The sequence below is a fragment of the Hermetia illucens genome, chromosome 6 (genome assembly GCF_905115235.1).
Source record: "Hermetia illucens chromosome 6, iHerIll2.2.curated.20191125, whole genome shotgun sequence".
NCBI lineage: Eukaryota > Metazoa > Arthropoda > Insecta > Diptera > Stratiomyidae > Hermetia > Hermetia illucens.
In genome coordinates, this window is record NC_051854.1 from 28,899,465 (window position 1) to 28,925,724 (window position 26,260).

Consider the following 26,260-nt stretch of genomic DNA (forward strand, 5'->3'; position numbering starts at 1 on the left):
TGTAATAAATCAAATACAAAACAAAAACCAAAAAAGTAGAGATTTGTTTGAACAATAAAATAATCGTTCGTTTTATTATAATAGATTTAACAGAAAAAGATTTTAAGATTTTCACGCGCCTCGCGATCGTAGCGGTCAACTGTTCAACTATAATATTGGGTTTGCCAGACATGTAGTTCTGCAATGCCATCTGACTATCACAATAGTCATATAAAGACGCCATTTGCAACTCCGAACCGCTGTAAACTCTTTGATCCCAATAGAACCAAATCAAGTTCCGAACAATTTGTCTCGAATGTCAATCGTCAATTGTACCGAAAAAACATTCGTCGGGCAGCGTCATAAAGGGCTTTCATTGCATAATTTGTTTATAGTTAATCAAAAGTGCAGTAAAATTCAACACCCGAAGTGCTAGTGCTTGTGGCGAAGCCCCGCGAGATCCCGAAATTGCCGGAATCCGAGATATTTGGCGTTTAGGCGGTCAATTCACGATTCGAAGCTACTGTCAGTGTGATTCTTGTTTACGGAAATATTTGCGCAATGGAAATGTGGAAATTTCTCAGTTTTATCGAGACGATGCGATGAAAAAGTGCTACCGGCGTGCTTAAATGGTGTTCCCGGATCATTCAACACGCAGTGGAAATAGGATTGCGGCCGCGGCATTCCCCATGGAAATAAGCGCGAAATCGATTTTTAGCAGAAAGTCAGTGTGAGCCAGAGTGTCGGCGGCGACGGCGAAGACTACGAGACGAAGCAACAACGATAACCCAAACAAATTGAAGGAGTCGTGCGTGATTTGAGTACGGCGCCGAGGTTGGATTCAGACAGACATTGCAGAAACATTAATCTAAGAAATGTCGGGCTACCGGTGCGTGAACTACTACGACCTGTGTCGCCTGTGCACGAGCAGTACCGGCTCCAAGATCAACATATTCTCCCAGGAGGGACGCAAGAAGAACCTGCACCAGAAGATCATCGAGAGTTTGCCAGTTATGGTATGTGTGGATTCGCTAGCGGAATATTATCTCAGTTTTTTCTATTCTTTGTTTATTTGGTAGAAGCGTAGTGGCTGGGGACTAAGCAGCGCTCGTGTGTTATTACTTCATTTATGGTAGTCGCCGCAATTAATGTTCTTTCCAATAAGAAGCCAGATACTGGTGGATCACGATAAGCGAAGCACCCAATCCCATACTCTGAATAACTTCATTGAAATTAGGATCGTGTCGTTATCTGCACATTTCTTAGTTTATTTGTAAAATGTATAGTTTGTGGTAAAGTTCACCAGCTAGTCATGTATTATGCACTCCAAGGTTCAATAAGCTTCTGAGGAGAATTCCAGAGGAATCGCATAGAAAGGTGGAAAGAAAGTCCTAAAGTTTGCAATGGAAACAAATCGGGATCCCATGGCTTGTTTCTATAAGGCTTTACTCAGGACTGCAATAGGCAACTGGAAAATGGATTAAAGTGCTCTCTCCCCAGTCAAAAGATTCTAATGCTATCTTCCTGCTCCTTTGGTCCATAGTGAATTTAGTTAAACATACCTAAAATGCACCTTTCCGTGTTCCAGTACAACATACTATTCTTAATTATTCTAACTTTTAGCCCTTGTCAGATTCGATATCAGGATCGATTTGTCTAGATTGGATTTGCCAATTTCCTCAGTCAGGCTTGGCCTGAGTGGGGTCAAGAGGTTCTTAAACCACCATCTAGCGTACCAACTCATCTCTGTTCCGTTCAGCTTTTGGTTGTTTCCCATCGACTTCGATGATTTGACCAATCTAAGAAAGTAACCCTAACATCCACTGCAGATGTGCTTATTTCAGATGCGATCATGTCATCACTGGCCCAACGCAATTTCCAGTCTCCATTGCCGCGAGGCGCCATTCATTGTCGTTGATAATCGGTCACTCAGAACTATATGGGGCGACAGGGCAACCAACATTACGGCAAATTTGGGGTAAAAATCCTCCTCTGGTGGAACACCACTTGATTCAAGTTGTGCTGGTGCGTAAAGCCATTTCATGATGGAGTTCATCATTGACTTAAAGGGTTGATCCGAAGGCCCAACTACTAAACGTCATCATTCAACTTTTCGATAAGTTGTTTGAGATCAGCTTTGCTATAAGACGCAGATGATCGTAGAGCAGTGCATAGGGCGCTTGACGTTGGATGACCCATGAGATAGCTTCGGTGGCAAGAACAAAGCGTTGGCAGTAGAGCAATTTAGCCCAGTTCCTTTAGCATCTGCTATTGCCCATAGCATACCAGATCAGGGTAGGGTAAGTGAATGCAACTCACTTTGGACTCCCGCAACCGAAACATTTGCCGGTTATTAGGGAGTTAACCGTTTAACACATTATTTAGGGCTAGCTTGCCCATTCTCACACCTTAGATAATCTTCAAGTCAGGCAATTCCCTTCAAATGGAGGAGAGAGGAAAAAGGAAGCTGTTCAAAGAAACTGCCGTCCGGTGCCTCTGTCGGCCGAACTCGTGAGAATAGGTAGGTAGGTAGGTATCAGTGGCCGCTCCGAGGAGCCCAATTAGACCAGTGGTACGCCGCGACTGCTGTTTTGAGTGCAGGGAGGCAGAGTCTAGCCGGCTCGGATCTTCGTAGCATTCACGAAGGAAAGCAGTGTCGGTAGCCTGACTCTAGCCAAAGCTGGGCAATCGCAGAGAAAATGCATGAAGGTTTCCCTTCCTTCTCCATAGCTTCGGCAATGCGAATTGTAGGTATGCCGAGCCTGGCGGCATATTCCCCTATGGGCCAGTGCCCCGTGCAGACCGCCGTAATCTCGAATGGATTTGCATGCGTCTGGCACAGGAGCTATTGTGATCGGGCTATGTTATAAGCGGGCCAAATTCTCCTTGGTTTGCACAGCTCGTAATCTGACGGCATTGCACGCTGCAACGTATTTAATGTGGGGATCGAGGGGAAGAAAATGCAGGAGTACATTGAAAGCATCTGCCGGGCAGGACTGCAGAGCCCCAGTAGCATCTGCACACGCGGTTCTTTGAATCCTATTAAGCTTCATCCAATAGAGCCGTACGTTGGGATCGAACGCACTACAGCGGTGTACATCCAAAGAACTATCCTCGGCCGGAGACTCTTATTCCTTTGAAGAGGTTCTCTTGCAGGCATAACATGCTATACAGGCCTTCTTAACTCTCAGTTCTATGTTCAATCTCCAATTTAGCTTTGGAACCAGGATTACACTCAGATAATTTACATTAGAGGAAAGAACCAATCTTTGTTCATTCAGCCGTGGTAGGTGGAATTCAGTTATCCTTGGCTTGGTGGGGAGAATAAGAACCCAAACATTGTGCAAAATAACCCAATCCAATAGCTCAATCTATCCAGTGAAAGTTCACCTGTATCTGCATAAAGTTGCTGACGAATCCCATCCCGCATTCCATAAGAAAAAATGTGTAATCAGCATCGTTCGCCACTCATTACAGAACACACAGTCAGGGAATCGAGCCTTCCAAATCTTCAACAGATAACATTGAAAGCTTCCATGTCCGCTTAGAAGCTGGATGAGAAAACAATCTTACCATACTTTCGGTTGCTGCCACTCATTTGGGGTATGTTAGCATTCTTCACAAGCAGCCGCCTCTCTTGAGTTCTCTCCCTTGGGCTTGTAGATGTTCCTACCTTCTTTATCAAGGAGGCCAACAGAAATCATTCTCGCGATCGAGACACATATAAGATAGCATGGTAGGCAGATCCCGCCCGCAAACTTCCCCAGGCGTTTGCGATACATCCCCTCACCAAGAGCATCAATAAACCTGCGCCACATAGAGCAGAACGGAATTCGCTGTACTCATGAGAAGACGTTTCATGCTTCGCAGAGTCTGTCTTCCTTTTTTCCATAAGATAGCTACTTCGGTTTCTTCCTACGTAAAGCTGCAACGCATCGATATTCCAAACCTGCTTTACATTTGATCAACAGTGCGATTGGCAACAAATGCTGCAACATCATTTACTTAAACGACCAGGCGCGACTTTTCTAACACGTTGAGTTTTAGCAGATTATCGTAAGATGCCTTTCGGAGGTCCATGTGATGACGTAATCTCCATTTTCCTCTGGTCCTCCAGCGTCCATAAAGAGCGGTCTCTCAGATAGATACCTCAGTATTCGCAACGGGTGGTCCGGCGCGTGGGATTGTTAATTTCTATTGAAGCTTATTGAACAGTATCCATTGTGGGATTGGGATTGTGATTGCTGCCTTCCTGGATGTTCTCCTTCTTAATCTAAAGTATTATGGAGTACAAAAAGTTCTTTCAAATTACTGTAAACGTTTTGCGGAACAGCCAAACAAATTGTTTCAAAATAAACAATTCGGGAAACCGGAAGCTGCACGCTTCAGGGATGAAAGGTTTTGTATATTTCTTTTATAAAAGCGTTTGAGTGGACATTTGTCCGATTAGAACCCACCATCTAAAATATGAATATGTGATGTGAGAATATATTTCGCATGATACTGACATGCAAAGTCTTGAATCTGCACAGAAACGGCAACTTTGCCCTATTACAACTTTGTTAATAATAGTGCGATTTCCACCAAATTTGACAGGATTTACGTTATAGCCTACATTGCTAAAAAAAATTCGTGATTCTTTGATGAACTTAAGAGGGGTTTTGCAGTCAGTTACTAAAACTTATAGTAATATTAACTTTATTTGATCAGATATCGAAATGGGGAGTATTTCAGAGCCTAGGCATCATATAGTGGCAGCTTCTTGATTTTTTTCAGATTCTTCGGTTGGGAAGTTTCTGAGAATGAGTCCGTGAAAGAAATCATCAATTTCGACCCCCCGCAATCCCCAACTTTCGAACAATTTTCAAAACTAAGACGGCCTTTGGAAAATACTAACTGAGACCTTTCATCTGATACCCCACATTATCATATTTGTAATATGTATGTACGTAAATTCGACGGAGAATGCTATGACTCACTGTATGCATGCACGTTCACAGTTACCACCTCTCCACCAAATTTGATGTCAATTGCTATAATAGTTTACGAGAAAAATGCGTGTGACAGACAGACAGTAGATCGATTTTAATAAGATTTTGTTTTACACAAAACCTTAAAAAGCACAAAATGTTGCGAAAATACTACCCACCCAATATTTAATTATAGCGCACTATAAATTGATAAGTAAATCGAAAAACAAAAACTATTTATAGTATTATTTAAGAAGGAGCACAAGTTTTGCCGGCTTTCATTACCCAGCCTGTTCCCAAGATTAGATTGGGCCAGACCAAATGTAGAACAAGTCGGAATACCGTTTTGTGTTCGTCTTATGTGAGAAATTTTCTTTCTATTCTTTCATATTTTTTTCAAACTATAAGAAATACGTACATATTACAGACGTAGATATTATAAAATAATAATAATAATCGTTGGCGCAACAATCCATATTGGATCGGGGCCTTGAAGTGTGTTAGTGCACTTCATTCAAGACCGTAACGGTACACTACAGTGCACTGTAGGAGGCAATGTGGTTAGCATTGCGCTCGCCCGAGATTATTATCCTGATTTGACTCAAGTACTCATTTATAGCTGAGTCGACTGGTATCCGACGTCAAATCACGATACTAATCCCATTGCCACCAATGAGATTTGAACCGCGATCTTCCGTACGACAGCCTTGTGCTCTAACCACTCAGCTATCCGGACACATGTAACCCTAAACAAACAAACGTTGCCTATTACCGAATACTATACTTATCCACTTGCATGGATATAAATTGATCGTACACCAATGCACTTCATGTATACATATAAAGTACGTATATTGAATACCGCTTGTTCAATGTACAAATATATTTATCTGAATTAGGCATTACTCCAAACCTTCATTTACATATCCATTTAAAAAAATATATATATATGTCTGTCTGGAGTAATTGATATTGACATATAAATGATTAAAAAACTAAAATGAAATATTTCCCTGTGACCTCCCATTCACGTGGCCTCATTCTGCTGTGGTATTGACGAATTGATATGTTATGATGGCGTCATACACGTTTTAAAATGCACGAAAGTCACACAAAATATAAAAGTTTCACCTTCTATGACTTTGTTAATAATAGCTGGATTTCCTTGAAACTTCCTAAAGTTATGCCTTATGCTATTCCTTAGTTCTAGCACGAACTTAAGGGGGGTCTCGGTAAAATTTCTAAAATACGCTCATATACTATTATTAACTTTATTCAGATCACTGATTTTTTTCAGATTTTTCGATTGAATAGGTTCTGAGAACGAGACTTGTTACACTTTAAGGGTCATATTTTCAGCATTCACTCCCCTACGTTTCACCTGATATCAAATATGGGACCAATTTCAAAAAGTACTAATTGATCCTTTTCATTTAATACCCCTCATGACCACATTCTGCGAAGCATTCACATATATGGAGGCCCCCTTGAAACTTAACACAAAATGATGCCACTTGTATGTAAAGGGAACAGCAGACCGCATGCTTTCACCACTTTTCATGACAATCGGTCCAACCGTTTCCGAATAAATCGGGTGTGACAGATAGGCAGACAAACATCGGCTCGATTATAATAATGTTTTGTTTCACACAAAACCTTAAAAAAACCTTTTGTGCAAGAATATGCGCACGACGCAGTATTCAGCTGACAAACGCTCCTTAACGACTATTTACGGGAATTGCAAAAATACAGCGGTTCTTCTTAGAGATTTGTCTGACCATTTTGGGGGAATATGTGTTTTTTTCGCCGTGTGAGGCTGATGTCCCATGTAGCGGGCTCGTGACGAAACAGAGAAGATCTTCCACTCGCTCACAAATGGTATAATCCTTATTGATGATTTTATTCATCATTCCACGCAACAACTTCCACTATCCAGTGCGAATGCATTGTATATTACGTCGTCTTGATTGTTACTAATGTAAACAGAAGCAGTGTTTTTAGAGCGTCGACAGTTAATAAAGTCAATTCTACCATTTATCTCTTAATTAGGATAAATGTGCTATAACTTTAAATAAATAAACAAATTCATTTTTATCAACCCTGTATGAGGGTCCCGTCTTTAACTCCATAAAAAATCATGTCATTCGTTGTATGTATAGGATGCCAAATCTAATAAATCCTGTTCTTTATTTTGTTTATATTTGTTATTCGTCTTAATTAAAATATCATTGGTGTTTTAACAAAAAAATACAAAATTATTATCTTCTGAAAAATTTCCCCCATTTGGGTTTTTATAGCTGTTCTTGTGGTTATAATATCCTAATTAGGTTTGGAAGAAAATAACACTGAAGAAGGGGACAGTTGGTTCCCGAAATACGTATTTGTTTAATTTAGATACTTTTAGCGAATAAAACGGAAAAATATCTTCCAAGGCAATCTTTCACTTTAAAACTTTGGCTAACAAATTACCCCCTAATCCAAACCATCATTGGTAGATTTTGACTGTATTAACTGCAAACTCTCTAAGAAAATTGCTATTTTTTACACTAGCATCACTCAGGTCGATATCCAATGCGTTCGCACTAATAAGGATTGTAATTTACGACATTAGTGAGCATTTTCGGAACTACTCTCGTGGACCCCTAATAAGATTTGGTTGTATTTAAGATTCTCCGTGATAACTTTTCTGTTGCATCGTTAATACATTACGTGGGACATCGATTCTCACGGCAAACAAAACACCCTCACTCTCTAAGAAGCACTTTTGTATTTCTGGGTTTCACCTAAACTGTCGTTAATGATTGTTCACCGGGCGAATAGGTGAATCAACTGACAACCATGAAGTTTGGGAATCTTCAACTGCAAAATGTGCTGTAAGACGCAGACTTTGTACCAGGACAGTAGAAAATATTTTAACATATTCATCACCTTCGAAAACAAAATGGAAATCACAACCATTGCTTTCGTTGAAAAAGATCTCTTTGTTTATGTTTTTGCCCTGAATACTGTATTATACTTTGGCCCTTTAGTCAATGCCAGTTTTAATTCCCGATATATACTATTGATATATCTTCTAATTGAAGCCATTAGATGCTAATTTATTTGATCACTGAAATCTATTTATGCAATGTATTTCCCGTGAATGCTCTTGGAATATTTTTTTAAAGTTTTGTGTGAAACAAAACCTTATTAGAATCGATTCAATGTCTGTCTGTCACACCCAAATTAGTAAATTTGGTGAGAATGTGTGGCTTATGAGTCCCTTTGCATACAAATAGTGGCATCATATTGCGTTGGTTTTAAGAGGAGCTGTCCATAAATTCGAAAGGTGGGTGTATATTTTTTTTTCATTAAATATAATCATGTGGGTCATCAAATAAAAGGGGGGTCGATTAGTACTTCTCGAAACTGATCTTAGTTCTGATACTGAATGAAACATAGGAGAGTGAGGGCCCAAAATGTGTGTCCCAAAAAAAGTATCAGATCTCGTTTTCAGAACCTATCCAATTGAATAATCTGCAAAAAAAACACAATGCCTCACAATACATCCCATTCCGATATCTGCTCAAATAAAGCTAATAATGACATTATCATATTTTAGAAAATTACCAGAATCTCCTCGGCAGACCTCCCCTCTATTTACCCTTGTTGTCTGTCCTCTCATTATCAGATGGTATGCAGTTTTAAAGGGGTGTTCTCATGTGACCGCCGTTTTTCGAAGGTGTCTTGAACTGTGAGAAAAGTACACAAGATTTTTCAACGAGATTTTTTTAAAAACTTTATTAATCCTTGATGTACAAAAAATTAGTAATATTTTGTAAACACAGTTTGCACATTGTATCCTTGCGAAGAGAGGCCTTCGGAAAAAAGGTGGATCGATGGTTCACATGAAATGGCAAATACGGTTGGTCTGAAACACAAGTAAAGATTTTTTGTTTTTCCAATCTATACTTTTCTAATTATCGCCCGACCACTTTAAAACGTTTATCATAACAATTTTTAAAATGGCGTTCTCAAGAAGAAAAAAAATTTTTGGCGGTTTTCACAATTGAGAATAATTGGTTAAATATTGTTATCCATAATCAGAAAGATGTCGATATCGCCATCATAGGCCAATAGTTGGGTGGACTTAAAGAGGATGGTACCCCTTGCATTTACCTTAGCATCACGGATCACTTTCTCCAGGGCCAGGTTAAAGAGGACGCATGATAGGGCATCCCCTTGTTGTAGACCGTTGTTGATGTCGAATGCTTTTATCTGGCCTCGCACATTGGTCAGGGCCAGTCTAGTCGGTCTTATCAATTTCGTCGGGATACCGAATTCTCTCATGGCCATGTACAGTTTTACCCTGGCTATGCTATCATAGGCGGCTTTAAAGTCGATAAATAGATAGTGCAACTGTTGTCCATATTCCAACAGTTTTTCCATCGCTTGCCGCAGAGAGAAAATCTGATCTGTTGTTGATTTGCCTGGAGTGAAGCCCCTTTGGTATGGGCCAATAATGTTGTGGGTGTATGGGACTATCCGGCCTAGCAAAAGAGCGGAGAATATCTTATAGATGGTACTCAGCAACGTGATATTTCTTAATTGCTGCACTGTGTGATATCTCCCTTTTTATGTATGAGACAGATAATGCCTCGTTGCCAATCGTTAGGCATTGATTCGCTGTCCCACACTTTGAGCACAAGTTGATGAACCATTTGGTGTAATTGGTCGCCTCCATATTTAACTAATTCGGCTGCAATTCCAGCAGCTTCTGGCGACTTATGATTTTTAAGCCGATGAATTGCACGGACTGTATCCGTTATTCCCGTTATTTGGGGCGCACGGCAATCAAAGATCATGAAAATTGGACCAGCAGTTCATGAGTCGTAAATAGTGTAATTAAGCCGACTTTGTTTTATATATAGTTCAAAAAGCCCACGGACCCTCTTCCCGCCCAACCGGACCGAGGGGCGACCAACCTAAGGATGGGCTGAAGGCAACATCCAAAGGCTCGCATCACAGCGAAGTGTGTGCAACCATGCGAAAATGTATTACTACATTCCGATTGTCGCAAACACTTCAGCCAATGACGCGGAGGTCCTACACTACAGAGACATGGATCTTATATCGAAGACAGTGCGAATCAAGACTGAAACCCATTAGGTCAGATTGTTACCGGACAGGACTCTTCGGACTATAGCACAAGTTGCAAGGATAACCGCTTTTTGCATCTCCATGTATAGTCCAGCCCTAAGATCGAGCGTTTTCAGCGCTTTATGTAAATTCTGCGGGACTAATCCCGTCGCTGAAATTACTACTGGGACTACTTCGATCTTTTGTAGTCTCCAAGTCTGCTTCATATCGTCTGCCAAGGGGCCGTAGTTCCGGATTTTTTCGTGCTGTTTTTCAACAGTGTTCCTGTCCAACGGTACGGCTACATCGATTATAAAGCACGCTCGCTCTTCCTTCAGAAGCAGAACTAGATCGGGTATGTTATGATTAACACTGTGGTCGGTGGCAACAGTGTGATCCCACAGTAGTTTGGCCCGATCATTTTCCAAGATTCTCTGCGGAGTATACTTATAGTAAGGATGGTAGGTTGCCACTAAGTTATACTTCAACGCAAGGTTTTGATGGAGAATCTTGCAGACGGAGTTATGACGATTGGTGTACTCAGTACCGCTCAACATCCTGCACGCAGATGTTATGTGCTGGATGGTCTCCTCTTCACAGTTGCATATATATATATATATATATAGACAATAAACAAGTATTATTATTAGACCACATATATTTTTAAAACTTGTATTCATTCTTATCTCGAATTTTTATTTCTCATTTGATTTCTTCCAGATTGACGAAAAAGATAAACTTCCCAAAAACCTATGTGGATCATGTTTGCAACAGGTCGAGGCTATCAACGAATTCCGCACAATTTCGTTAAATTCCCAAACAATGCTCGAAGGGTGTTTGAACTCAGCAACACTACAGAATGGTGGAAAGGTTTATATTAAAGACGCCAATTCAAAGATAACCCAAGTGACACATATTGATACCATCAAACAGGAATCCGTTCAAAATGTAACACAAGGAAACGATTTTCTAAGTACAATAATTCAAGCGGTTGGAATACAGGTACGTGAAAAACGTTGCAAAATTTGTGAGCAACTGATTTGTTTTTATTTTTGCTTAACAGAACAGCGATGATGTCACAGAAACTAGACAACAATATCCACAATATACGGTGACATTGGATGGAAAGACTTTAAAGGCTGGGCAAATAAGCTATAAAGTAGAAGAACCTGTTCAGACAACTACAACTACTTCACATTCCGATAAACAGGCTAAACATAAGTTAGTATTTTAGATATCCTTTTCTTTAGTAAAATAAATGCATAATGGAAAGAATTGCGCTCAAGAGTACAGAAATTAGGGGCATTCTGTGCTAATCTTTGTAGAGGCTCCCATCATGGATACATACGCTTATTGAGATCTTCGCATTTCAAGATTCAAATATTGTTTCCGAGTGAGTCGTTCGCCGTTTTGCATCAATGACATTAAAGCCTAGTAACTTTCAAGCTTTCTCTTTTTTTATTTGATTTGGTGCTGTGTGTCTTAAATCATCACAGAGAAAAAAATTGATGCATCCTCCATTTAATCGAAGTGAAAAATGTCTCGACTACTTTGAAATTGAAAATCTGAAAAATCTTGACGCGTTAGAATAAATATGTTTGTTTTGTTGCTAAGGTTTTTAAAAAAGATGTTCTGGTAATAGAGACAGAAAAATGAAGAAGAGGAACCTCTATCATAACTGCGTAGGTCCTTCTGAATAAATGCCACTAAAAATGTTGTAAAACTTAACGAAATGAGCGAAAAGAAGTCTCTTACTATGAACTGAGCGGTAATTTATGAAAGGTCATCCTTGATTTCTTCTTTCGTTCGAGCCGCATTTCTCAGCATCACACTGATAGGATATTTTATTATTGGTATTGGGTAAACAAGGTATCCTTCTCTATTCTGCTTAAATAAGTTTTCGACCATTTGTATAATGCTACATTTTTGCTAAGCAATTATAAATTTCCTTTATTTAAAATAAAAATCAAATTGTTGACCATGACCATTTACTGCCTTCAGCGCTAAATTGAAATTTCAAATAATTTATATCATTTCACTCAAATGATTACTACAGCTTTGTCACATATGATTTTCCAGCTCACTAGCTGAATTCTTGAAGATGAAACCAAACATCAAAGTCACGCCTATCTCCAAGAAAAAAGACCCACCCGCACCGCAACCCGTACAAATTCAACAACCACAAACTATCCGGCTTGCAACAACAACGCAGGACACGTCAAAGCAAATAAAAAAACCGAAATATAATATCGTGCTTACTTCATCGCCAGCCCAGCCAAAAACCCAAATTATTCCAATGCAAACAACTAATCAGCAAAACACGCCGAAAACTGTATCGATACAGGATGTGAAATTCCTCCCCTCAAATAAATGTTACGTACCAATTACGATCAAAGATTGTAATTCGGATCAGCAAATAGTGGCACAAATTGACACAAAGAACTTGGTCTTGCCAACAACGTATCATTTACAAATGAAGGTAACGGATGAGAGTTTAAACAGTTTCCAAAAAATATATATCAATAAAAATTCCAACTCTAATATCACTGCAGCCACAAATTACCACCGTTGACGGCCAACAAATTGTTCAATTGACTCCAGCCGGCCTACCCGCATCTATCTCTCTTGCACCTCAACAGTCTCAACAACAACATCAGCAGCAGCATCAAACACAAAACTTCCAGCAACAACAGGACCAAACGATAACGCATGTGCTGAATAGTATGGACGCTTCAACATCCACAAACGAAGAAATTATCTATACAACTCTTGCGAATCACCAGCAACCAGCTAGTATAACCATCCAACAAGTCGCGTCACAACCGCAAAACGTTCAGACAATGCAAACCATGCCCAAGTTACAAATTACCACCATTCCCAACACGGTGACTACTTCGTCACATGGAACCACCGTCACCCATAAACCCTTAAGTGCAATAACGGTTCATAGAATCAATAATCAAAATGTGAAAATCAAAACGGAGCCCGGTGTGCAAGTCCAAACTACGACCCAACAACACCAGCAAGTGCAACTGCAAACGCAACAACACCAACAGAAGACTCAAGCTCAAAAAGTTAAAGTTGTAACTGGAAACGCCACAACTACAATTATGAAACAAGAAGACGTTACGAATGCAAATCAACAGAATCCATCGAATGAATGTAGTACTTGCGGCAAATCCTTCAAGAAGAAAGAACATTTAGCACAACATATGAAACTTCACGCTGGCTTGAGGCCGTTCAAATGTACGGAAGGAGACTGTAACAAAGCGTTTAGTCGAAAAGAGCATCTAATGCGACATATTGTTTCGCACACGGGCAAAAAGATGTTCAGTTGTGATTTATGTCAAAAGTTCTTCTCGCGTAAGGATAATCTTAATAAGCATAAACGGTAAGTCACTAGGCTCTTTACGAAACTTATTTGAAAAATACTTTTTATATCGTATAATGGAAAGACTAACAGTTAAGAAAGTGTCCATCAACTAACACGTGACATAAGAAATAGGTCAATGCTGAACGTCTTGACATTTCTTTCCGTGTCTTTTAAACATAAATTACCTACAAACCGTAATCACTGAGTATATACACTATGCAATTTTGCTTCCTGGTTTTAGTACATCTTCTACAGGCCGAGTGTCCTGCGAAGTATAATTCCATGTTATAATGGAAGAGGCAGACGCCTCTGTTATACATTTTAAGACAATATTCTACCAGTATTTCGGCGAAGGTATCCCAGCATTATAATAGCCTTCCTCCCTAACTTGGCTTTTCAATTTCTTCTGGAAAGACACACCTGATGGTTGCATCAGATCATTCTCTATGTTAATACGATACTTCAGATCCAAACAGTTGGGGCTTTGCGAAATTTGGCGGTTTTGGGTACAACATATTTGGCTGACAATATTATGGGAACCACTTCTTTGATTTCCCGAGCCAGCAGTTCATAATTTACCTTCTTTTCTACGTATTTCCATTTAATGTTGCTACTGGGGGGGATAGCAACGTTAATAATATACGCGAAGCAACCCATCTTGCCAAATAACAGCGCGTCAGGCTTGTTGAGCAATTTATGGCCAATACATGCTGTAACCAGAACCATGAAGTACTGCTTGCGGCTCATACCGGTAAACACGTTCCCGTGATAAGCCCGTGCTTGTATGCAAGGTTTTGATGAATCACTTTACGTACTGCGTTATACCTGTCCGTGTATTGCCCCTGTGGCATAACAGCGAAGTTCGAAATAAGATGGTCCAACGTCTCTAACGCCGAACTACACATTCTGCACTGGCCGCTGTTCGCCGGTTCTTTCATTATGAGCACATATAAATCCCTCCGCCTCAGCAAAAAAAACTTCCAAGCCCAGAACCTGCCAAAAGCAATTCAGGTGTTTACGATGCATTTCATTCGACTTCCATTCATCGATCCGCTCTTGGTCTGACTTCACCCTACCCAGAGGGGTGCCTTATAACCAAAGGCTTGGCGGTGATGTTGTGTCGTAATGTCAACCACCTCCCTGCTTTCGATGTCACGAGGCAGGTCTACGAGGTTAAACAATTAAGTAATGAGACAGATTCCATAAACACCGTATATTTAAAAATTATTCTACAACTCCGCCTGTTCCTTCAAAGTAGTCCCCTTGGGCAACTATACAGCGATTCCAGCGCATTTTCCACTCTTCGTAAGATTTCTGGAACACTTCGACTGGAATGTCCGCGAATACCCTTCACGGCCGCTTGGATGTCCGCAATTGACTCAAAATGGGTTCCTTTCATCACCGATTTTGTTCTAGGGAACAAAAAACAATCATAGGGTGACATATCATATCGATCAAGCAGCATGGGATCGTTTTCCACTTGTTCCAAACAGTCTTCTACGACGGTCATTCGATGCTGCTTTTGCTCCTCAGAAAGGCTCTTTGGCACCATCTTCGCGCACAACTTTTTCATCCCGAAATCGTCTGTTAAAATTTGTCTGACTGTTTCACGGTCCATATCCAGTTCCGAGGCCAATATTCGAACTGCTAAACATCGATCTTCACGAATTAGGGCGCGCACACGCTTTCACGCCCCTCCTTAAACTCTTTATGCCATCGAAACATCTGGGCACGACTAAGAGCACTATCAATTTTACATTCCTAGCGTACTTTTCCCAAGCTGTTTCGCCCAATCTGGCGCAAAATTTTATCGCGATCCATTTTCGTGACGAGCACCACCAACGGGCGAACTAAACAAGCTAGAGCGATGGTGAATATATGAATGGAGAGGGGAAGGATGCCGGGGAAGGGGAAGGGAATTTGAAGGTTGCAGGTTTACCACAAGCGCGACAATAAAATCAGTCTCATTACTTAATTGTCTAACCTCATACCCACTCCACGGCAGAATTTGGGCATTGTATCCACCGCTCCTTTGCCAGTAAGCTCTTTGTTCACGGTAATATTCCGAACGCATATGCTAGTGAAGTATGTTCTTCACTGAGTGCTTAAGAGCGCCAATAGTCTTTTTCTGTAATCGCATTTGTCGCTATATTTCCTTTCCTATAAACAGGTTGTCAGTTACACAGCCTGTTTTACTGCGGAGAATACTCGTCGGGGTTACCAGCGCCAAGGTGAGGGAGAAGTCTGTCTAAGTTATAGTTTGGACGTGGAAGACATCAATGCTATGTACGGTATGCAGCTCGTGATTAACTTTGCGGATGACTGAATTTATCACTTGTCTAAACCAAATTCAACCTGAACATCACGGCTGAACAGGTGTACTATTCGCAATAGACTCCTAAGGTGGTTATCAGTATCAGCATACAAATTGATGTCATCAAGTACATCAAGTGTGTCAGATTGCACTTAGCACATAAGCCATATTTTATTGCAAATCCTCTAGTATCATTCAGTAGCCGTTAAAGGGAGTTCAGTGCCACACAAAACCAAAAAAATCTCAATGAATCCATCTGGAAAACGCCTCTCCGTATACGGATGGGCTCTGATATGTTGGCTGTTGTCAAAAACTTTATTAGATTGGGATCAATGCAGTACAGATGTAAGACATCGATTAGCCAGGTGTGCGAAGCGCTGTAAAAAGACTTAGCGTAGTCGATATAGCAACTAAATAGATTTTTTGGCTTCTAGTTGCCTGTCCTACAACTACCAATTTGATAATCAGTTGCTCTTTGTAACAGCTTGATCTAACTCAACAGCCTTTCTGCTTCTTGGACAGAATGTTGTTGGTCTCGAGGGCGCATTCATCCTCTCACTAATAAGGAAATTGGTCTTGCGTTTGCGGATTCTTGCATTTTGCCATTTTTAGGTGAAGAAGGGTGGAAATTCCTCCAATCTAATAATCTGATTTATACTACATACATTTGTGCACACCAACCATGTATACTGGTGAACTTTTTGTATCAGAGCGCTCCTTCAATTCTTTGAGCTATTTATTGCTCGTTGAACATCTTCGTAAACTTCCGCAAAATTCATTCTTAGGACAGGATTGTGGCGGGTGCCTTAGGCGGTAATCCACTGATCGTGCTGTGCAGGTAATCCCCAATATTCTTCCACACTGTCTGGACGCTCTGTTAGGATTTGTTGACTGATCTGAAGAAGCTCTGCTAGTTCCCCGCCGAATTTTCCCGTATCTTTATAACCGACTACATACGGGAGAAAGCTTCTAATTTGATGTGTCCAGGATTTCAACTACGGGTGTCTCACTGGAGATGTCACAGTCCCGGTAAACCCTCTGTAGTTTGTGCATCACCTGTCCGCTGGCATTGCCAATGCTGATTTGAGCCAGCCTAGCAGTGTTTTGTCTTGATGAGTCACACCAACGCTCCAATCGAGATACATCATCATTAATTTGAAATAGAATTTCAGTATGATGTTTTACCTGCCTTTCCCGTCGTTATTTCATAGTAAGACTAGAAAATAAAGAGGTCCATATCCCCCGTCCACTCCACCTGCTGCCTACGCGAACCTCCTGATCGCCACAGATTGTGTCGAAGCAGCTGGAGCAGACGAAGCCATGCTTCTGGTTATCCCAGGGCCTAAACGTCGAACCGCCCCACGATTAGCCGTTTGGACGCCATGCTCGTGTAATGGAACCCAATGCAGTCATCAAGTCAGACGACTTCCGCCGGTTATCCGTACCGGACCTTAGAATCCTTTTTTCTCTTCCTCATCTACCGAATTTGCATTTTATACCTAAGTATCAGGTCTGGTGATAGCCCCTTAGTGAGTAATCTGTACAAGTCTGTCCCAAAATGCTGGTGCAACCCACAGTCAGACTGAAGCTATTCCCTGACTTGAAGGCCCCCAAACCGGGAGAGCGGGAGGGCTAGCCCGAAGTAATGTGTCAAACGGTTCCAGGCTAGTTCTCTGAGGACAGGGAGGTGTTTAGTTGGTAATCCGACAGCGTACTGTTGCGGGAGTCTAACAGTAAACGCATTCACCTACCCTACTCCCAAAAAAAATTCTTCCTATTTCATACCTTGCCTTAGGACCGGCGGAGTTATTCTTATTTTTTGCTTTTCATTCTTAATGAGCCTACTTCCGTTTTCTTATTGGCATACCGAATGACAGAGTCCATGGTAAGAACAAAGAGTAGTAGCGATAAAGATTTCCCTGATGAACACCATAGTGGCTTTGCTATACCTGCCACATTTCGTACTATCCTCTTCACATTGGATAGAGCAATTTAATCCACGGCACGATCTCCTCTGGCAATAGATGTGGCAACGCATACCAGATGAATTTGTGTGGCTCAGAGTTAAACGCCTTTAGGTTCAACAATGCAATTTAGAGAGGACAACGCTTACTACGATGTTTCTCCATAAATATGTATATTATGGGGTAACCAAATCGGACGATAATTTGAACGATGTCCTGAACAGCCTCTCTTTTTCTATATTGGAACATTGTGCTTTCTTGCCACCTAGATGGTGTACATTTCGCAGTAACGCAATTGAAGAACTCACTGAGCCAAAATGTTGAGTTCCAGCTCTTCGCTTTTAAGATCTCAGCTACTGTTGCTTCCATCGATTTCATTCGTTTCGTGGTCTCGATACATGAATATCTTACATAGAAAACCCAAGCTGTTCTTCTGAGATTGCTTATTATCCCATCTATTTCAAATTATTCGTTCGACACCCTTCAGTTTCTAATCAACCCACTCATGGGCATATTCATAGGGTTTTATTTAAGACATTTTTTTTAGAGCTAATTACGAATTTTGGTGTATTACTACATACCAAACCTCATGGTATGGGTTGGCATCACAGTCGATTAGAAGTGCGAACGCCTTCATGTCGCGATATTTGATCAACTTGTCGAATCGTTCGAGGAAAACGACTAATATGCGAGTGCTTGCGCCGACCGTTGCTAGGTTCCGAATCTCATAAATACTTGAGATGCATTTCAAGATTATGCAAACTGTTAGTTATCGCAAAATGTACCCCTTATAATATAATAATAATGTATAATTCCTTCTGATGCATTACGAATCTGCCCCGGTATATCAACACTATTTCAACGTTGCCCTTAAAAATCGCCATCGCAATAACTGCAAACCTAATTTTTACACGACGGGTGCAATGCTCGAGACGGTTGAGCGCCAGTCTCTCGGGTTTGAATCCCGGTCGTCTTAGATATTTGTATTCGTGCTATCCCGCTGCTGTATGCTTATCGCATACAATGCATTAAGTATGACGAAAATGAAACTGAAACGCAATCTCAATGAAATTCGAGACTGTGTTTTTGATAATTAATCATTTATTTAGAGTTTTACTCCAATTCCAAAAATCAAGTTTTAAATTTTTGTTCTACAACGTGAAAGAACAATTCAATACAAACTTAAATTAGATATGCTATAATGGGAAGAGTCTTTACCCATAAATAGCAGGCTAATTATCACCAATTATTTTAAACATATTTTCAAAAATAGCAACTGAGCCGGCAATGCCTACTTCACACGATCACTTCTTCCAATCGGCCTCATGGCATGTTCCACTCAGTATCGCTCCGCCACAACTGTGTGGATGCCCTATATTCTAGAAGTGCACAAGAGAAATATAAACTTTTACGTAGTGCAAGCTTATCTGTGCTATCTAGTGCCGGCCAATCATTTCATAAGAGTCTTTCCTCTAGTGTCATTCGGTAGAGATCTTCCTGATATTACTACTGCTCCCTTCCCTCTCTGTGCGCTTGTATTGCGATTTTATCATGTTTGAATTTCATGAAATATGCGGTTTTCCTAATCGCTTCTAATGGCCGGTCGATCATGAACAATTTATACGTACTTTCCTCCTTGTCAAAATCCTTATTTTGGAACGATCGTGATTCGGGTCGCTATCTCGTTAGCATCGGGCTCGAATAACAGCATCACCTCCCCATTGACAACCAGTATCTACAGCTTTTAGATGCCCTAGAGATGAAAAAGCCACAAATGGCCTTCACAACCTCCTGATGAGAATTATCATTAGTACGGTCACAGATATATTTGGCCCCAGTCGCAAAAAAATCAGTAGTTCTGTCGATTGAAGATGATTCTAAGTTGGTAACTGTAGCAGAAAGGAAGAATGCTGCATACCGCGTAATGCAACAATCGCAAAGAACGGTGATGCACGCAAAGACATCACGAATTAAGTTGAAGAAGCGCCTTCACAAGCCAAAAAGGAGGCCTAGAAAGCCAATCGGTTTGTGAACTCCAAAAGTACAGGGAGTAACCACCCCAAACACGGAAGTTTTACCAGCAAGTTGAAGCCAAATACATTTCGAACCTCATCCTGTCAATACAAAGAGGGAAATCTGATTTCCAAAAGTAGGAGCATATTGGAACGATAGGCTGAATGTTTTAATTAACTACTTCTTCAGCTTTGGTTCCGCGTTTTATTCGGGCAAAAGTCTGATCTTTTCAAGTCATAGTGGGAACAACAATCCCAAATGTACAAATTACCTTCATTCAGGATGAAGTACATGATTGCAATGTCAGCACTAAAAAGGAGAGTAACAACAACATAAAATTCGGCTCAGTAACGGGTGTATCATGTATTTTGACACTAACTTCAAAAGCATGTCATTCGAAAAAAAACAATCGATTTGAAAAATCCTTTTAATCGTACTTTATTCTGTTCATGATTATACAATACATTTACAGTACACTTAATGGACCATGGTCCTCGATTTTTCGTAGTGTGGAGCGAATGTTCCGAATCAGGTTTTGGCGGACCGATGGATCGATTTCCTTCAACTTTCTCTTGATTCGACCAATGAAATGTTGCTCGTTTCGAGCCTCCCAGCCACCGACGTAGACCATACGCTTGAGAACTGCCCAAAAATTTTCGATTGGACGTGCCTGAGGTACGTTTGGGGGATTGTCCTTTTTCGGCACAAATGGTATATTTTGCTCAGTCAGCCAATTCAATGTTTTTTTTGCATAATGACAGCTTGCAAGGTCCGGCAAAAACATTATTTCGTCACGACCATGATGTTTTTCGATGAATTGCTTCAATTTCGGCAAGCATTCTCTGTTCGCTTCTGATTTGTTTGATCGAATCAAAGGCTCTGAAACACCCTTCGATGAAATGGCTGCCCACACCAACACCTTTGGTTCAAATTTTGATTTGCCGGCATATTTAACATCATCTGCTGTTGCTTCAATGTTGTCAGTATAAAAGCCGTCGTTGCCACTCAATTCGTGATGCGAGAATGTGAAGTTCGATTCATCATCCAAAATTATGGATTTTCCATTCGCAAAGTGTTTGTCACGAAGTGCACGGCAGCATTTTGGTATTTTTTCGAGTTGTTGTTGTGTATATTTTAGTGCTCGTCGACGTTTACGATAAATTACGTTGTTTTTTTTCAAAATACGATGGACTGTATCTTTCGAAACACCAAATTTTCGTCCCAATTTGCGTGTTGATTGACCAACCTTGTTTTTCGCACTTGATAGCAGACTTATGACTGTTCTGGCACCTAATTTGGATGGACCACCGCATTGCTTTTTGTTTTCGGGCTCTTTACCATCGCGACAATCCTTCAGAACACAGAAAATTGTTCTGCGAGAGATTGGCTTGTCTTTGAACATTTCAAGAATTTCACTAGAACTTAGTCCGCCAAACATGTTGGCGACAGATTTCCGTAAATCGAGCTTGTACGACATTTTGAATGGGTCTAACTGCACAATTTGAGTTTGACAGTTCAGTAGGAGTACAGTTAAGTGTGACTAGTGCATTGGTTTACATTTGTGTGTTTGTTTATGCAATCAAATAAACGCTTGAAGTTAGTGCCAAAATACATGATACACCCGTTAGTCTACGATCCGTATGGGGGATTATTATCCAGAGTCTCTACATCTGTGGTAGAACAAGTAACATACCCTGCCTAGAATGGAGCCATGGCGTAGGCCAGCTGTTAGGAACATAGAATTGGTGGACCTCGACACTAAGCCAGGATGTCTGCAGTTTCTTATTAAGGCCACCATAAACCGGTTGTTGCTTCGTTATTGACAATGATCTAACGAGGTCTAGAAATTTCTTTCTTTCCATCTTTACGCCTTAGGACAAAAAGACTGGGACCATGTTCGTCTCTTAACATCCTTGACTGCGCCAGCATAGCTTATATCGGCTCTTCTAGTTCTTATATGCGTTCTAGAATTACCTAAGATTATTTTCCCCTTTGGTTTTAAGGCTTACAATTCTGGGGATAGCCTTACATTTTTGGAAGTTGGATTTGAAGTTTACATTTTTAGCGGCATTCACATTTTAAGCCACCTCTGAGCCTCCTTGAAGACCGAGTTTAGACCATTTTTCAAATAGTATAAAAGCAAACTAGTGGTCTTCTGCATCACTAACATCTGTTTTCTTTCCGACTTCTGCTATTACTAATTCAGACATGGATTCCACTGCATGACGTAGCAAGTAATGCAATTATCGCCCCTTCTTAATGTGTGATCAAAATATACCCATTTCCGCATTCCGATCACATTGTATAATAATATTATCTAGCTTCCCTTCTCTTCGGCGCGTGGTACCCTGGTTATCATTCTCTCTTCGGCGCGTGGCATCCTGGTTATTATTCTTGCGGAGATCTGGCTTTGTCTGATGACCTAGTTTGCGTGCGGTACAGTGTCCTGCTTATTTGTTTCTTTTTATTGTTTATTATATTATGTATGTATATATTATGTCTGCCGCGTAACAGTAAAACGAAATATTCTAATTATTATATTTTCTCTTCATAAATATCCAGTACCATAATTTAACCAAATATTTCCTACCCAAATGACCAGCTGAAAGAAGTGTTAAAATAAACTATTTATTTCTCTGATTTCCAAAAGGACTCACACTGAGCAAGGAGGCAATAGTGGGCAGTTTGTATGCGAAATTTGTAATAAAAGTTTCGTCGTGAAAATGTATTATATTCAACACAAAATAATGCACGAGAAAAATGGACAAACAGCCGCAAATAGCAATAAAGTGAAGGTGGGTATCCGCACTTAATTTCTTCTAGTTCATCAATTCTTAGTGTAAGCAATAGAAACCTGCGTTTTTCCACAAATTATTTGGAATAGATATTAGTTTTCGGGTGTTATATTTACGTTTCAGTGAAAGTAGCAATTACGGTAGCTGATATGATTGCATTTTTTCTAGAAGATTAACAATGCGTCACCGCAAATTAAAAATGAACCAATCACGGAAGAAACGAATAATCACACACAGATTATAACGACGACAATGCAGCAGCAACCGCAGCAACAAGAGTTACAGCAACATCAACCGCAACAGCAACAAATCATGCAATTACAAATTTCGTCGCCCATGATTACAGCGGCTGATTTACAAAATTCGGTAACAATCAGTCAATCGGGTGATCAACAGACAGCCACAACAACTGTTCTAAAAACGTTGGGAACTCATGATGCCACCGTCTTGAATTTGCCATCCAATCTTGCAAACCTTGTTTCAATTAACCCGCAACAGTTCATGACAACCGGTGAAATTATGGGACAATTGAAAATGGAAAAATGAAATGAAATGGCAAGACAAGATGGAGAAACCGAATTAGACTCGGATTCGGGATCAAAAGTTTATCGAATATTAAGTATTGACTCATGGTAAATATTGTATTCAGTAGGTTGTAATAGTAAATACCTTCTTTCATTGCAATTTGGTAGGAAGAACTTTATGTCGTTGTTGGCGATTTACGAAAGAAAAAGCATTCGATCACATGCCCTTCGATTTACTGGAGTTTAACTAGGTATTCGGTATTGGAAAAAGTTGTATCGTTCACACTGTACTAGTGTGACTAACAAGAAACCACTCTCCTTACCAAAATTACCTCTACTGACAAGGGAAAATCGAGGGAAGTACGTGCTCAAAATTACTTTTTAAGAGACTCGTTGTCGACCAAATGCAAAGCTCTGTAATGCACTTACTAATACTGTTAACATTTTTCAACATTGCAATTGTGATGCTGCAATGTTTGGGCGTTATTATCATGATTGGATTTTTCAGTTCATACCAATGGTTTGGACTTGTGCAAACGAAATACTATGATGCAACGAAGAAAAGCCAGATTCTGGCTCCATTTGCAAAGCAATATTTACTGCAGGGACAGTTTCGCGTGATCCAAAAGTTGTAATAACAAGCGACTTGAATTTCGTGCCATATGCACTGTGTACAATATATCGAACAAACGGGAAAGCAACGTTCAGCATGACAACGCTAATGACACCAACGACCCTCTAAATTCTTCTACCCTGTGACTTTCTGATGTGGTTTATTTCGTGGTATTTATTAGTTTCTATTTATAAATTTCTTATTAAGAGAGAAATAGGTTTTTATTGAAAACATAGCATTCTTACACTAGATTTAGTATTTAAAAATGTGTTTTGTCACAACCTTCTATCCACTTAAGACTTTGTACATAATTTGTAATAAGTATTTAATATCATATTTCCATGAAAGTGAATAAATTGTAAATAGTCAATTCCCAGCAGTGCAGAATTAATTGAAATCTCTCATATAATGAAGCAATCAAATTGAAATCTAGCTTAGAAAGTTTATACCAAAGTAAATTAAAGAGAGAGAGAAGGAACAGTACGACGTGGAAGTTGATTTATTTCTTCTCGTATTGTCATATATATATGATGATTTTTATACTTTTATACTTTTTAGCTAATTGGCTATTCGGTTGCTGCAACTGACCCGCTTGTTAGCATAGAATGCACTCATTTTCGAAAAATGAGGTAAGTTGAGATAATGCAATCCAATTCACTACGATCTCTAAATACACTTGAACTGAATGAATTTTGAAGCTTGTGTCTCTCTAGACTTGTTTTAGTTCAATTGACAAATTGTAGTTTTAAGTAAACTAGAAAATTTTCAAGCGAAGATTTGTTGCCAAGTGAAGTAAGTTTTTGTATTTGAAAGGGTGATTTTGCAATTATGTTAGTTTATTCGAAAAAAATGTCAAATCATGTTTCTCTAAATTTATCAATTCCCAATTATGAGGTTTTTGTGTTGATGATCATAGATCCGAGGTGTACTTATATAAAAAAGAGACAAAAAATATAAGAGGAAGAGGGTTCCACAGAACGCTACAGAAATTTCACAAATTATAACTCATTATTTTGCACGATGATACTTTCCTTTTCAGCCCTGTACGAACATTGACAAAACGTTACTCAAAGCGTATGATTCAATAGCTTTCTTCTTGAATTTGGTTTCATTTGGGAATGAATCCATACTTCGACGTGGTTTCGCAATATCCGAGTGCAATTTTTTAAACGAATAGACAGACGGTCGAGAAAACAGCAATCTCTTGCTTTACGAATCTATTATTTCTAGCAGTTTGCAGGAACGTAATAACTAAATATTCGTTTTTAAGGTTTTATATAAAACAGAACTTTATTAATTTTCATGGATTTGTAGAAACTATAAAATCTGAACAATCTAAAACTCCATAGATTCCGCATAAATGCCACCTTCGGCGGTTCCTTCGTCATTATGTAAGCCAGCTGGCTTACAATAGTACACAGGTTCGTTAGCCAATACTTCGACAGCTGCGTTATGGCAATACAAAAATTAAGAGATTCTGCAATTTGCCTGGATGCGTCATGTGCGGCCGCATATTCGGATTCAGTTGTAGACATTACAACCAGGCAATTAATCTCCCGTCCATTCATCATCAAAACAAGCCGGTTAATAAGTATTCTACATTAGGTACGAGCCTTACAGAATTTTCCCGATAGTGATTTCCAATGTTGCTTGGATGTTGCGCCCGGATATGTCAATCTTGCTATAAAAGCAAAATCAGGTCGGGTTCCCACCGACAAATACATTGGACCGCCGATGAGTTGCCAATTCGGGACGTTTGCCACTTTATTTCCATTTGCGGACTACAATTTTTCAATGGAGAATTTCTTACCACGTTATTTTTGTATGATATTTGACTGTTTCAATTCCGAGATGGCATGATTCTTCAACGCAAGTGATTCAAACTCCACTAGCATAGTCTCCCGACAATTTCATGACTCGTTCCTTGGAAATTTACTATTACTAGAAGGATGAAAAGCTATCATATCATCTTCCAACGATTCTCTTCCCCAATGAAACAACCAATTTTTTATTGCTGCATATTAAGGACAATCGGCAGGCACCTTTTCTTCTATTTGCGCTATGGTAAGACCTTCCTAAGTCAAGAACTGATGTTGTTGTTAATCACCTCCAAACACTTTCTTGGAGTAAAAAAGTTGGGCATTGCTTCAACTACGAGGGATGTCCCAGATGTACCCTTCCTAAATGTATGTTGTGTAAAACAAACGCTTATTAAAATCGGTTTACTGTCTGTCTGTCCATCACATGCATTTTTCTCGAAGATTGTTGCAGCGATTGATACCAAATTTGGTGGAAAAGTGGAACTGTGAACGCTCGCGAATACAGTGAGTCACATCGTTTTACGTCCTCATACATGCGAAAGCGGGGTGTACTTTCCATACCGATATCCCTACAAATAAAGTTAATAATAGTATATCACTATCATTTTTAGTAACTGGCTGCTAAACCCCCCTTAAGTCCATCTTACCAACACGAAAATTTTACAGTGATGTAGACTATAACATAGAGCATGATCCTACCAGTTTGGTAGAAATTGCACTATTGTTAACAAAGTAATAATAAGTCAAAGGTGTCGCTTCTTTGCAAATTCAAGATTT

General features: G+C 39.9%; 1 protein-coding gene across 4 annotated transcripts; it reads left to right on the forward strand.

Moving 5' to 3' along the window:
- Window positions 1-310: 310 nt before the first annotated feature.
- LOC119660191 (zinc finger protein sens) lies at window positions 311-26,177 on the forward strand. 4 transcript variants are annotated; one of them, XR_005250405.1, is made up of 8 exons: window positions 311-995; window positions 10,788-11,069; window positions 11,131-11,288; window positions 12,147-12,546; window positions 12,620-13,458; window positions 22,382-22,526; window positions 22,695-23,158; window positions 23,219-26,177. XR_005250405.1 is itself a non-coding variant. In XM_038068611.1 (8 exons), exons 1-8 carry the CDS (start codon window positions 855-857, stop codon window positions 23,070-23,072), a joined length of 2,280 nt encoding a protein of 759 aa, XP_037924539.1. In that variant the 5' UTR covers window positions 311-854; the 3' UTR covers window positions 23,073-26,177. The 4 variants fall into 4 exon arrangements, 3 of the variants coding, with proteins under 3 accessions (XP_037924539.1, XP_037924537.1, XP_037924538.1); XM_038068611.1 differs by having other exon boundaries at window positions 10,788-10,937; window positions 11,001-11,069; window positions 22,695-26,177; XM_038068609.1 differs by having other exon boundaries at window positions 22,695-26,177.
- The last annotated feature ends 83 nt before the right edge of the window (window positions 26,178-26,260 follow it).

What these genes read in the sequence shown, in the direction of transcription:
- LOC119660191 (XM_038068609.1), top strand. Translation starts at nt 855, where the DNA reads ATGTCGGGCTACCGGTGCGTGAACTACTACGACCTGTGTCGCCTGTGC. An exon ending in AATCTTAATAAGCATAAACG is followed by an intron (nt 13,459 to 22,381) that starts GTAAGTCACTAG and finishes GATTTCCAAAAG; the next exon opens with GACTCACACTGAGCAAGGAG. An exon ending in CAAATAGCAATAAAGTGAAG is followed by an intron (nt 22,527 to 22,694) that starts GTGGGTATCCGC and finishes CATTTTTTCTAG; the next exon opens with AAGATTAACAATGCGTCACC.